This window comes from Xyrauchen texanus, chromosome 17 (genome assembly GCF_025860055.1).
Source record: "Xyrauchen texanus isolate HMW12.3.18 chromosome 17, RBS_HiC_50CHRs, whole genome shotgun sequence".
Classification (NCBI taxonomy): domain Eukaryota; kingdom Metazoa; phylum Chordata; class Actinopteri; order Cypriniformes; family Catostomidae; genus Xyrauchen; species Xyrauchen texanus.
The window spans coordinates 35,356,371-35,370,048 of NC_068292.1; the positions used below are offsets into that span (position 1 = coordinate 35,356,371).

Genomic DNA, 13,678 nt, shown 5'->3' on the forward strand with positions numbered 1-13,678 from the left:
CAATTTACTTAAAATGCGTGATGCAAAAATACTACATATACAATTTAAGTAGATTCAGCACCTAATGTTTCAGTGCAAAATAAAAGTGAATGGTGACTGAGGCTGTCATATTTGCCTCATTTTGTGTTCTACAGAAGACAAAGTAATACGGATTTGCAGAGACTTTTATGAAAGTATCAGAGAGTTAATGATAATGAACTTTTTTTTTTTTTAGGTGAACTATCCCTTTAAGGTACTTTTAAGTGACTACGGAGAGATAGGAAACCCGGCAGATGCCACATTAGAGGAAACACCACAGTCTTTTGTTATGTCTCCCCTGCTCCATCCTGTGTTTTCCTGCAAATTAACAGCTACTTATTGCTTAAGCCTGTCTTTTTCTTAATACTACTGCATAAAAACAGTTTCAGAGAAAGAACTTGGTTCCAGCAGTTGCTGTAAGCAATCACAACTAAACTGGTTAATTTTTTAGAAGAACAAAAAATGGATGAAAGATAATCTGACCTTTGACCTTAAGGGATATGCAAGTGTATGTACTGTTTGGGTCAGCCTTTTGTCTTTGTGTTGTGTCCAGTGGAATAATACAGAGCTGCAATGGGGGTCAGTCAAGGCATCTGCCGCCCTTCATGCACGTTCTCATTCACCCTCCATCCTCCCATCTGTGTGTGTTGCTGTCCTTCTGTCTCCTCAAATGCACACTGTCTTTTGATCTATATCTCTCTTTGCACATTCAGTTTTATGAACAGGAACCGACTCAGGACATGTGTGCCCACCCCTTACCTCAAACCTTAAATCTTATTCATGGTTACACAAATGACATCAAAAACAATATATACCCTAGCTGAAATGTGCATTGCTTAACAAGGGAATAGCTTTGTCAATTAAATCAAATTAATAAGTCACACTTGGGTTCAAAGACAAAAAATATCAGACACACTTTATATTAGGTGGCCTTAACTACTATGTACTTAACCATTTGCTACAGTGTACTTATTATGTACATATATGTTGTTGCACTGTAATTACATTTAACGTACTTGCATTTAATAACATTTGTAGTTACAGTTAACTTTACCCCTAACCCAACCTTTACCCCAAAACCTACCCTTACCTCAACCTCAGTAGCAGCAAATGTGGGCATTTTGCAGAACAACATGTAGTTACACAGTAAATACATAGTCTTGTACGTATTTAATATTAATACATAGTAGTTAAAGCCACCTAATACAAAGTGTGACCAAAAAATCTACGGTTTTAACAGTCTAAGTGGCTATTGATAAATCATCAGACTCTTCAATAACTTTTTCTAGAATCTCCTTTTTAAAAGTCAAGACTGTATAGCTTTGCTGTGTGGGGCAGAGAGATTAAGCATTACCAGAGCCTTTGCACAGATGAAATCCTGGCTGATAGCACTGTGCACAGATGTTATCTTTCAAGGCTATTTATAAAGAACATTCCCCAAAACTGCACTGAAATGTATCTGTCCCTTTGCCAGGCATTTCACTGTACGATTTTATGAAAGACAAAAACACATTAGACACACATTAGACATAACATTCAAATAAACAGTGATGTCTCAAGCCGCATTCCCATCAGAAGAAGATAGCTCTCCAATGACCAGCAAAAGCCATTTACTCATCGCAGCGCTGAGCCTAGGAATGCGTTGAGGAACCCAGTATGGTAAACTCTGCATTCTATTTAGCTAAACACCCTCTGTAACTCCTGCATTCCGATCTTCATCCACTCTTTCTATGAACCTGGCCACTATTACATGAATCATAATCAAATAAGAGATGGAAAACATTTTGGGTCTGTTGCAATCTGTCTCTCTCTGTTTCTTTTAAAAAATTCACAGACATTCTATTGGAATTCAGAAAAGAATCCTTCAGTACAGTCAAGCTGCCTTGAAGCTGAATATATCTAGTTAGGCAGCAATGACACTATTAAATTCCTATTGATTAACATTAATAGCGTCTTCACTTCAGCATCATCTAAAGTAGGATTCACAAAAATCTTTCAATAAGTGATCATTGCTGCCCATTATAAGCTTTTAGTGAGCACAAATCTTACAGGAAGATGATGGTAAACCTAGCTGAATTAGACTGATGTAGTGTATCCATCGTATCCCAATAGACTTGCAAATTTAAACAGATCCCAACTGCAGAGCACATGTTGTCTCCATCCCCATTCTGAAAGACATTATCATTGTAACTGTCATTCGTTAGGACAGCTAAATGGCACATTAGCATCTTTTTCCCCTCCTTGAACAAACATGCGTAGAGTGGCATGATACTGTAACAGAGTCTGGACAACATATACCATTTCAAAGCAATTTCCTAATTGCTTCCAGGCCAAGGCAGATGCCTACATGGACGCAATCCCTGCCTTCAACCTTTTCATCGGAAGTTTCAGAAACATTAAAGGGTAAAGAAAACTTGACCCGCGGATGGCTAATTCATTGGAAAACAACCTGTTGCTCATACTCTCAGACTCTTGCTGGAGATAGCTATATTTCCTTAAATCTCTATGGTCCATATGTTTTGGCACAATTTAAACAGTGTAGGGTGACTGTGCAAGGTATAATTACCCTGCGGTATATTGGCACCATTACACTGGGGCAGAAATGTATTTAAGGACCCATTAAAGGAATGTTCTTGGTTTAGTACAAGATAAGCTCAATCGACTGCATTTGTGGCATAATGTTCATTTCTACCAGAAAGATTCATTTGAATATAGGGATAAATGGTTTCCTTTGGCGTAAGAACTCAGATACTTCCTCGAAAAGCCAAATCATGCCGGAAGGTGATGATGGCAGAGGACATGAGCTTACACCCATGGCAGGACGAGACCTAAACTGTTGGTGATGGGGTGGTGGGGGGTTAGGCATTATGAGCTGTGAAAGATGGCTGTGTAGAGCTTATAAAGCAGAGGCTGGAATGTGATTGGATGAGATGTCTGAATTGAATAAATACGTTAAGATCCCAAGCCTTCAAGACAGTACTACCACTTATGCTTCTAATAACAGAAAAAGTTATTTTGACTCGTTCCTCCTTTTCTTTAAAAAAAAAAAAAAAAAAAAAACTAATTGAGGTTACTGTGAGGCACTTACAATGGAAGTGAATGGAGCCAATTTCTGGAGGGTTTTAAAGTCAGAAATGTGAAATTTTTATATTTTATAAAAGCACTTAAATTTATTCTGTACATTTATTTGAGCTGTAAAGTTGTTTAAATCATAATTTTTACAATCATTTTAGGGTTTACGGTGTTACGTCCTCATGGAAACAAAGTAAAAATTGTGTAGAACTTATAAAATTGTATATAACAGGGATTTTATCACACTAAAATCATGTTAACACAAATATTGTTTACGTCTTGTGTCTATACTTCTGAAACAGAGTGTATTTTCATGCTTCCTGATTGTCCCATTCATTTCCATTGTAAGTGACTCATGATAACCAAGATTTTTGCTTCTTTTTTTTTTAAGAAAAATGTTGTTGCAGTCAACGATATGCCATAAACGCTGTTAAATATTGACCTGTTTCTCACCCACACCTATCATATCACTTCTGAAAATATGGATTAAAACACTGGAGTCTGGATTACTGAACATATGGATTACTGTTTTGATGCTTTTGAGTGCTTTTTGGGGCATCAAAATTTTGGCACCCATTCACTTGCATTGTATGGACCTACAGAGCTGAAATATTCTTCTTAAAATCTTAATTTGTTTTCTGCAGAAGAAAGAATGTAATACACATCTGGAATGGCATGAGGGTAAATGATGAGCGAACTTCATTTTTGGGTAAGCAATCCCTTTAACTTGTATTAAACCCGGAAATTCCATTAATAATGCACTGTCAAAAAAGAGACATAGAAGTCTCTTGTTTTTTTTTTAATTGTTTGAGAGCTAATCAAAATTTGAAAGTGATCAGGTGAAGAGCTGGATTATCTCAGAAGAGGATCTGTCAGACTAATGGAAACAAAAGACACACTGAAAGAATCTGCTGAGTGAAAACATGAATTAAATCGTTAGTCTTCACATATGATAAACTGAAACTTAACTCTATAAAATAACTAAATTTGTCCTCACAGGTTTTTTTTTTTTTTTTTTTTTTGGTTTTTTTTATACATTTGTACCCAATTGTATTCCTTGATCTCTCTGCTGAATTCTGAATTTTACAGAGCAGATCAAATAAAATGTAAAGTAAGTTAAAGGATACCTGATTTGTGCAGGTCATTTGCACAACATTTAGTAACTAGGATTGATATATCATTTAAAAATTGCTACAAATGTAATTTGGTTCACTTGATCCACCTTCTAAATAGCTGTGTGTTGGATATTGTTCCATAAATATGCAGCTACTGTTTTGGGATCCGGGGAGTCACTTTCACCACACAAATACTGTATTTATTCCTTTTATTAGTACAGTAATAGTGTGGATTATTATCCATTGATATACTGTATAAATATATAATTGGAAGAAAAAAAACTTAAACTCTAACTGAATGCACCTCAGAACTTAAATTCTATGCAATTATGAGGTAGACATCGATAATGGTATTTCCACCCTCAGCAATAATGAATACATTTTAAATAAATTTTTGTTTTTATCAGCGTAAGAAATACACGATTATCATGGAACTCTGTACATCACAAATAATAAAATATTTATAGAATAGAAATTATAGTGATTTGAGTGCATTTATAAATGTACATTAACAAAGAAATGTGTTTGTTCCATTTCTTCATCCGTTGCACTTTAGGGTTTACTTTACAAAATATTTACAGCTCAAATAATGAACAACAGTGCATTCAAAGCTAATGTGCATTTAAATTAAGTAATCTCGCTTGTGAGTCTCTTATTCCTTCTCAATCGATCGGTCGGGACAAAAACGCTCCTTCCTGACTCCTCAGACAGGTCGCTGTTGTGGAAGTGCATTTTGTGAAGATGCAAACGTTGATGGATTTCCATTTTTGTCATCTCAGTTGAGTCTCTTTGCTCGATGATTCCACCCTGAATGTACAAAATGACATTTTTGGTGGATTTTTTTGCAGGCTTCGTTACCTGCGGTCAAATGTCCAGGCACTTCAAAAAGTTTATGCTCCTTATTTACCTTTAAAGCAACAGTCAGTCTCTTTTTCTTTGTCTCTGTCTCTCCCAAGTGAGCGCGCGCCACAAGATTCGCTCACGTGCAGTCAAACGGAATGGGCAGAAATTGTTTTTCACCGTGTTTGGTATATTCACCTTTGCCCCCAAAAAGCGGACTATGACTTAATAACGCATTAAAGCGTCGGATTAAAGCGTTTCCAAGTCACTGGCAACGGCGATGTGACACCGCGTCTTACCCATATATCATAATCATCATAATCATCATCATCATCATCATATAACTAGACCATATAGCAGAGTGAGTAACCAGTCCCGTTTCAACTGGTGCACGTCTCCCCATACTTCTGAGTCCGCACAGATAATGCTGTAACATAATCCTTAGCGAATCCAGGCGGATAATACGCACTAAATCTGGCCTTTCTTATACCTGCCTTATCTAACAGGCGACTCATAAAATAATGTTTTCTGTCCCAAGGAAATGTTTAGAGAAACCGTGCCTCAAACGTGAATGGTGGCCTATTGGTTATTGATCATTTGGAGATCATTTAAATAATCAGAAATGTCTCGAAGCATGAAAAAAGAATGACTTTTGCATAGATGAGAATGCGGCTCAAACGCGTCTTTTTGTTTTACTTCGTTCTGGACTGGTCCATTTAGCCTCACATCAAGTGTTTCATTCCTTGGTGCCACACTTAGTGTGATTCGCTACCTACAGCCACACTGTTCCACCACCATGTCCTCGTACTGTTTGTACACGACATTGTTGCCCGAGTCTATGTACAGTATACTGATGGGGCTGAGTTTTGTGGGAACGCAACAGCTCGGCGGCGTGCTGTTCGGGTCCATGGAGTTCATGAGCGTTTGAATGATGGCATGGTTGGTCGGCTCCAGGTGCGACCTCAACGGGAAATCGCAAACGCCCTCGCAGTGGTAGGCTTCGTAATCCAAGGGCGCAATGATCCAGTCGTCCCAGCCCAGCTCTTTGAAATTGACATGCAACGCCTTTTTGCTACATCTCGATTTGGACTTTTTGCCATGTCTTTTCCCGTGACGATTCGTATTGAGCGCAGTTCTCCGTCTGCGCCGCGCTTTAAACTGCAGGCCGCTCTCATCCTCCTCCTGCTGCTGCTCTCCCCGAGACTTGATCTGCTCTTTCATCTCATTGAACAAGTTCTCCCTCTTCCTGGACCGCGTGTAAACCACCAATATCGCCTTTTCCTGCTGCGTTCGGCCGTGCCTGTGGAAACCCAGTTGCTTCAGGTCGATTTCCGTGTCGGATTTGCCATGCGTTACCTTGAGCTGGAGACAAAGCTGATTCCCTTGGGCTGCGTGATAATGCCTGTTTTTAAAAATCCCCCATACGTCCAGAACCTCCCATTCTGGCTTTCGGGAATCCTGGAGATCAAGGGACCTGGAGCCCAGCGGCCTCTCTGATCGACATGAGAGCAAATGAAGGTGGTAGACGCCTGACGGGGACGGTAGGAAATCCCCAGGCGCTTTTCGAAAAATCCTTAATTCAGCACCGACCAGCTCCTCTTTGTCGGAGAGAGTTGAGACATCAAACTGATACGTTTGTCTTCGTAAAGGAGAGAGCATGAGATCGTCTGCAAGATAAGAAAAGAAATAATTGCAGTCAGATTCACTTAGTGCGCACATTGTTCAGGGGAGAGGGTCGGTGGCTCACATTCTCACAAAAGGACCAAATCATACCGGCCTTATTTGAGACTTTCTTTCATACAAACTCGTACAAAATCAAACATAACAAAGCAGCTAAATACAATAGCAATAAGCGAAAGATGAAGGTGGCAATTATGATGACGCACCAGCAGCTTACAGTTTCATGTTAACAATATATGTAACTATTAGCATTTTTGAAGTTATGACGTTTTCATTTTTAAATATTCAAATAAGGAGAAAGGCCTTCCCTGAGAGCAAAGAAATCACAATATGCATCACAAAGCGTCATAGTGTAGGCTACGTGTTGAACAAATGCACAATTAATGCATTCTTTCCCCTTCAGGAATCCAGTGGCCTAGTCGCACTTAAGCACAGACATTTATCTCTCTGGCGGCCAAATGACAAGAATTTATCTGAATTTAAGTTGGCTTGTATGAAATGTAGTTGAACTGCTAAACTATTATCATTCCAACTATACACCTTGGGCACAGATTTAATTATTGCTGTGTCTGTTCGATTGAGTCAAATGTTTACGACAAATGGTTAATGTTCAGAAAAGAATACATGGGGGACACTGGTTAGGCTTTTTGTCAAGCCTATAAACCTTAAATTCAATTTGTAGTTTACATTAATATAAAAAATACGAATAACCCTAAAATTACATTAAATAACCATATAATGACCCCAAAACGCAAGCGGTATTATGGCAATTTGTATTATTTTTCGATTCCCTCTCATATTGTTTGTCAAGTAGATTGAACCCTTGTGTTTGTTTTAGTCGATATGCACGTATGGTCCACATTAGCGTTTTTATAAGACCTCAAAACAAATCGAATACAATAATTAACAGTTATGAATACCCCTTCCCCGGTTCAAAAGTGATTTTCCAGCATATACATTATTTCAAATACAATTATATGACGCTAAAGTAAATTCATAAATCATTCCAGCCACACAATTCTTCCACTGTTGCTCCCATTTAATCGATGCACATTCTTGTCCAATAAGTCGATTTTGTCGTTGAGTAGTAGGACTAGCTAGGCCTACAACGAGAGAGAGAGAGAGAGAGAGAGAGAGAGAGAGAGAGAGAGAGAGAGAGAGAGAGAGAGAGAGAGCACCATCTGCGTTTTAATGAGTTACTTCAATTGCCAAAAGTAATTTTTCATACATTCCGTTTGTTCTTGTCTGATCTTGCAACCATAACTATCTGAAAATTTGGGGAAACGTCTTATCTGTTTGGAGGAAATTCTTTCCTGTTACACAAAAAGATTACTGCCTTATCATAATTGAACGGCGCTTGAGTGGAAATGATTCTTGATGACATTTAGCACGAATGACGCGCATGGCACATATAGCCAAGACACTTTAGTGCAGCCAGGCAAATGCAGTAGTTTGAGAATGTCGCCGGCTTTTCGTTAATTTTGCATGAAGTATTGATGGTAAATGTTACAAGCCACTTGAGATCTGGATTATGAAGGGGTAAAATAATTTTGACCTGCAACATTGATTAATGCAATAACATTAAACGCACAAAACTATCCAAAGTTTCAGGGCCTTGGAGCCACAAGAATTCTCCAACTTTCATCTTTAAAAGCACAAAGGTACTGTATGAGCACGGATACGGGGTTTCCTCCTATCTTTGGTGATGTGAACTAGTTCATTACGGGAGAACAGACAGTGTTTGATATGTTATGACATGGACACTCAATTAGATCACCGAGTTCAAATACACCAATCAGCGGTTTGATGCAAAGCAACCCTCAGAGAGTCCATTGAAGGGTCATAGCCAGTGACACATCAAATCAAAATCAGTGAGGAAAGTGAAGCTCTCTCTTCTTTCTGCTAACGCATTTATATTCAAAATAAAAGTGCAATTTATACCCGTCGCAAATTTAGTTTGCCCCATCTTATTATTTCTGCTGCACGTTTGAATGTATTTCTGTAGATTTTTTTAAAACATTATTAAAATTATATTTCAAGTAAATCCAATTTCATTACAACCCATTAGCGTATTTCTGAATAGAAAAATCAAATGAAAACAAAACTAAAATGAATTAAATGAAATTTAGTTAAAACTGGCAAATTATAAAGTTATCTATCAAAAGAAAAACGGGGGAAACTTTATAAAGGCTTAAATGTAGCATACAAATAAAAGCTAAAAGCACGAGAAAAAAAAGCTAATTTAATGTTATTTATGTGTCTGTAACTGTAATTGAAAAAACGGCCTGTGCATTTTACTCGTTCAAAGTGTGCAAAGTTTATCCTCGAATGAAGTTTGTGAGAACAGCTCCGACTGCTTGCACGCGAGGATGTTAAGGGGATGATTTATTGCCTTCATTTAGAAAACGCACCAATTAGTGTTTTATTATCGTTTTACCTTGGGGTCAATGTAAAACTAATATAACCTTACACTACCGAAATCTGAGGTCGAGATGACCATTAAATTGTGGCCCAAACAGGGCGAGTGATGACCAAACCTTTAGCACATGCACGAATTATTTAATGAACCCTTAGTGATTATTGGGTTGACGCTAAATATGTTCATCGAATTTCAGCAGAAGACATCCTTAATTTTTTCCTAGAACAACAATAATCTAGGTCATAATCTTTCAAAACAGAATTATTATTATTTTTTTAAATGATCACAAATTAAATGCAGGCCATTATTCCACAAGACTGTGTGTTTACTTTAAAGCATATAGCCTAAAATAATTTATAAAAGATTTCATCTAAGAATGCTGCTTGGCACAAAATTAAAAGCATAGGGAATTCCACAATTTCCATAAGAAGGATCGCACGGCAAAATATTATCCTGAATGCGCGTGCATAATTCAAATAGGTGATGCATTTAAGGAAATAAAACAAAACCAACCTTTTCCCCTGTCTACAAAACTCGTTATGGTGTTTGCAGACTTGGAAGAGCGGAAAAAACTTGCATTGAGCCCAAGTTTTTCAGCAGCGGAATAAGTCCTGTATATAGAAATCATGTAATCGTGTGGCACAACAGGGTCCTTTAAATAATCATCCCGACGATTCGCACCCGGGGATGATGCAAAAATCTCTTTAAGAAATTTGGGTGACCTTTGTCCATCATATGCGCTCCGTGCATCCTTGTTCCTTCTGGACGATATGAGCGCAGCTGACTGGCAACATGGTAAACTCCACAAGAAAATGAAGAGCGTGGAAAAGGCGACTGCTCGCAAGGCATCCATGGTGGTACTGTCCAAAAAAGTGAAGCAGAGCCGTGTCCCCCACTGAAGCCGTTTTTTCTTTTGTTGTTGTTTTTTTTTTGTTTGTTTCACCAGCGCGGTCAGCGCAAGATCCGTGTTGCGTCTCTCCAGTGAAGTGCGCTCTACGCTCCCGAGCGCGGAGGCTGCAGACACACACTCAGAGACACGCCCACTCAAGAGACGCTCCTGTATTTATTGGAAAACTTCACCAGACTCTTTGTAAAAACCTCATGAGATCAAGAAAAAAGTATTTGACATGTTCACATTGCAGTGTCTGCTATGCAAAAAAATAAAAAAATAAATTATAAAATTTATTTATATATATATATATATATATATATATATATATATATATATATATATATATATATATATATATATATATATATATATATAAATTAATATTTTATTTATTTATTTTTTATGCATATATATATATATATATATATATATATATATTTTAAAATATAAATATTTGTAAGTATATATATATATATATATATATATATATATATGTATATATGTATATATATATATATATATATATATATATATATATATATATATATATATATATATATATATATATATATATATATATATAAATTAATATTTTATTTATTTATTTTTTATGCAATGGAGATTTTCCAGTGGACAAAATATATTGCTTGGTCTCAAGAGGCTGTGAGCCGTTGTAAGAAAAGGGGGGGAAAGACACTAAGGGACTATAGTTTCCCCTCGTTCTCTGCACCAGGCTAAGCAACAGGATGCCAAGACTTACAAGTAGACCAACATGTTGACAGAGGTTAACAGGTCGACAAAAATATTCTCAGATCTGGCACTCGTTTCAAGTGAGCATGGTGCGAAAAGCACCTCACTGCAGGGCAGATTGTCTGGCAATGGTCTGCACCGGTTCCTTACAAAGTAAAAGTTTGCTCACTCAGTTAAGACCATTATGAAGCGAGGTCGAACAAGTATACCTCGTTTGCCTTTCTACAAGAGAAATAGCACAGGCCTTGCTATTAAAAAAAATAAAATAATAATATATATATATATATATATATATATATATATATATATATATATATATATATATATATATATATATATATATATATATATATATATTGTTTTCAAGTTCCTGCGACATCTCTATCTTAAAGTATAAGATGTCAATAACCAATAATGTTAACATTTAGAAAAGCTGTAATCTTCAACAGAACAAAATTATGCTACAAGCCAAACTACATGATAAAATGTATTTCCAGATAGTTTTGTGTCAGCAGACGTAATAGAAAAATCCCTCTCCAATTCTCCCAAATCTATTCAGTAAGTGGCTGCAGACTCTGTTCTAATTCCCGTTATCTTGTGTTGCACTGCCCCCGTGCGGTTATTAATTTACAAGGTCTTCTTGACTGCGTGAATTGATGTTTTTTGTTTCTCAGTAATAAATCAATTAAAGACATTTTCATATAGTACCATTGGTAAGAGGCCTTGATCTTTGATAGATCATCCTTCCCTGTTTCTGGTGTACATTTAAGACATCTTCCTTCTATGAACATAATTTATTGGAAAAAATGACATCTCAACCAGAGACAATGAGACATTTAACAGTGAGCTCAGTGAGATGGTTATTTTTACAAAGATAACTCCTGATTCCAAATATTCTATCTAAATGCATGCATGTGAATTTCATGTTTGCCAATCTGACACAGCAAACTTCAACGCAAGCTATCAATTGCTAGATATGGTCAAACATAAAACATACAGTTGAAGTCAGAAGTTCACTTAGGTTTGCAGACGGATTGTTTCACTTTTATTTGACTATATATCATAACTCCAGAGGGTTATAAGTTTACATACACTTAGTTAACTGTGCCTTTAAACAGCTTGAAAATTCCAGAAAATGATGTCAAGCCTTTAGACAATTAGCCAATTACCTTCTGATAGGAGGTGTACTGAATTGGAGGTGTACCTGTGGATGTATTTTAAGGCCTAACTTAAAAAAAAAGAGTGCCTCTTTACTTGAAATCATGGGAAAATCTAAAGAAATCAGCTAAGACCTCTTAAAAAAAATTGTGGACCACCACATGTCTGGTTCATCATTGAGAGCCATTTCGAAATGCCTCAAGGTACCACACTCATCTGTAAAAACAATAGTACACAAGTATAAACCCCATGGGACCATGCAGCCATCATATCGCTCAGGAAGGAGATGCATTCTGTCTCCTAGAGATGAACATAGTTTGGTGCAAAAAGTGCAAATCAATCCCAGAACAACAGCAAAGGACCTTGTGAAGTTGCTGGAGGAAACAGATAGACAAGTATCTATATCCACAGTAAAACGTGTCATATCGACATAACCCGAAAGGCTGCTCAGCAAGGAAGAAGTCACAGCTCCAAAACCACTGTAAAAAAGCCAGACTACAGTTGGAGAAATGTCCTCTGGTCTAATGAAACAAAAATTGAACTGTTTGGCTTTGTTGCAGGAAGGACTATATTGAAGCAACATCTCAAGACATCAACCAGAAGGTTTAAGCTCAGTTGCAAATGGGTCTTCCAAATGGACAATGACCACAAGCATACCTCCAAAGTTGTGTCAAAATGGCTTAAGGACAAGAAAGTCAAGGTATTGGAGTGGCCATTACAAAGCACTGACCTCAATCCAATAGAAAATTTGTGGGCAGAACTGAAAAAGCGTGTGTGAGCAAGGAGGCCTACAAACCTGACACAGTTACACCAGTTTTGTCTGGAGGAATGGGCCAAAATTCCAGAAACTTATTGTGATAAGCTTGTGGAAGGCTACCCAAAACGTTTTACCTAAGTTAAACAATTTAAAGGCAATGCTACCAAATACTAATAAAGTGTATGTAAACTTCAGACCCACTGGGTATATGATGAAAATTATAAAAGCTGAGATATATCTATACTATTATTCTGGCATTTCACATTATTAAAATAAAGTAGTGATCCTAACTGATCTAAGACGGATTGTTTTCTACGATTAAATGTCAGGAATTGTGAAAAACTGATTTTAAATGTATTTGGCAAGGGTTTATGTATACTTCTGACTTCAACTGTACCTACCAAGCAAAATCTCCAATTCAGCCCAAATAACATGAGCTATATGAAGGTTTTATTACTTTCACAATCCCACAAAACAATACAAAGCCCTTGTTAAATGGTTTAAGGAATTACACAAAATACAATTTTCCTGTAGCAAAGACAGCATCTTATATTAATTTTTTAAAAAAAAGTACACAATGGCATAAAAAAGCCCCTTTTCCCTTTTTTGTGTAATAATATTTCAGTATTTCAGTATACATTTTCTCTACTTTATTTTTATTTTCTTATAGTTTGTTGTTTTATTCAGTATAATGTTGCTGCGTTTTAGTAGGTTTAGTTTTGTTAGCAGTTTATTTTGATTTGCCTGTTTTATTTTTATTGCTGTTATAATCTTTTAGTGCCACTGCGTACGTCTGTGTTTTTTGTTTATCAGGGAGTGCATGGAGTCCAAAACAAATTTCCCTAAGCAGGACAATAAAGTGTATTCAATATTTGGGGTTTACTTACATTTATTTGGAATATTTTCACATTTGATTTTGTGACATTATAGAAAAATAACATAAATAGAGATTTATGAAGAGAAACAAATCTTGAAAT

The 13,678-nt window shown here is 36.7% G+C and overlaps 1 protein-coding gene across 1 annotated transcript; it reads right to left on the reverse strand.

Moving 5' to 3' along the window:
* Positions 1-4,480: 4,480 nt before the first annotated feature.
* On the reverse strand, positions 4,481-10,110 carry LOC127658398 (growth/differentiation factor 6-A). Its single transcript, XM_052147670.1, has 2 exons — positions 9,658-10,110; positions 4,481-6,712 (listed from the first exon to the last, which is right to left on the reverse strand). Exons 1-2 carry the CDS (start codon positions 9,995-9,997, stop codon positions 5,814-5,816), a joined length of 1,239 nt encoding a protein of 412 aa, XP_052003630.1. The 5' UTR covers positions 9,998-10,110; the 3' UTR covers positions 4,481-5,813.
* Between the last annotated feature and the right edge of the window lie 3,568 nt (positions 10,111-13,678).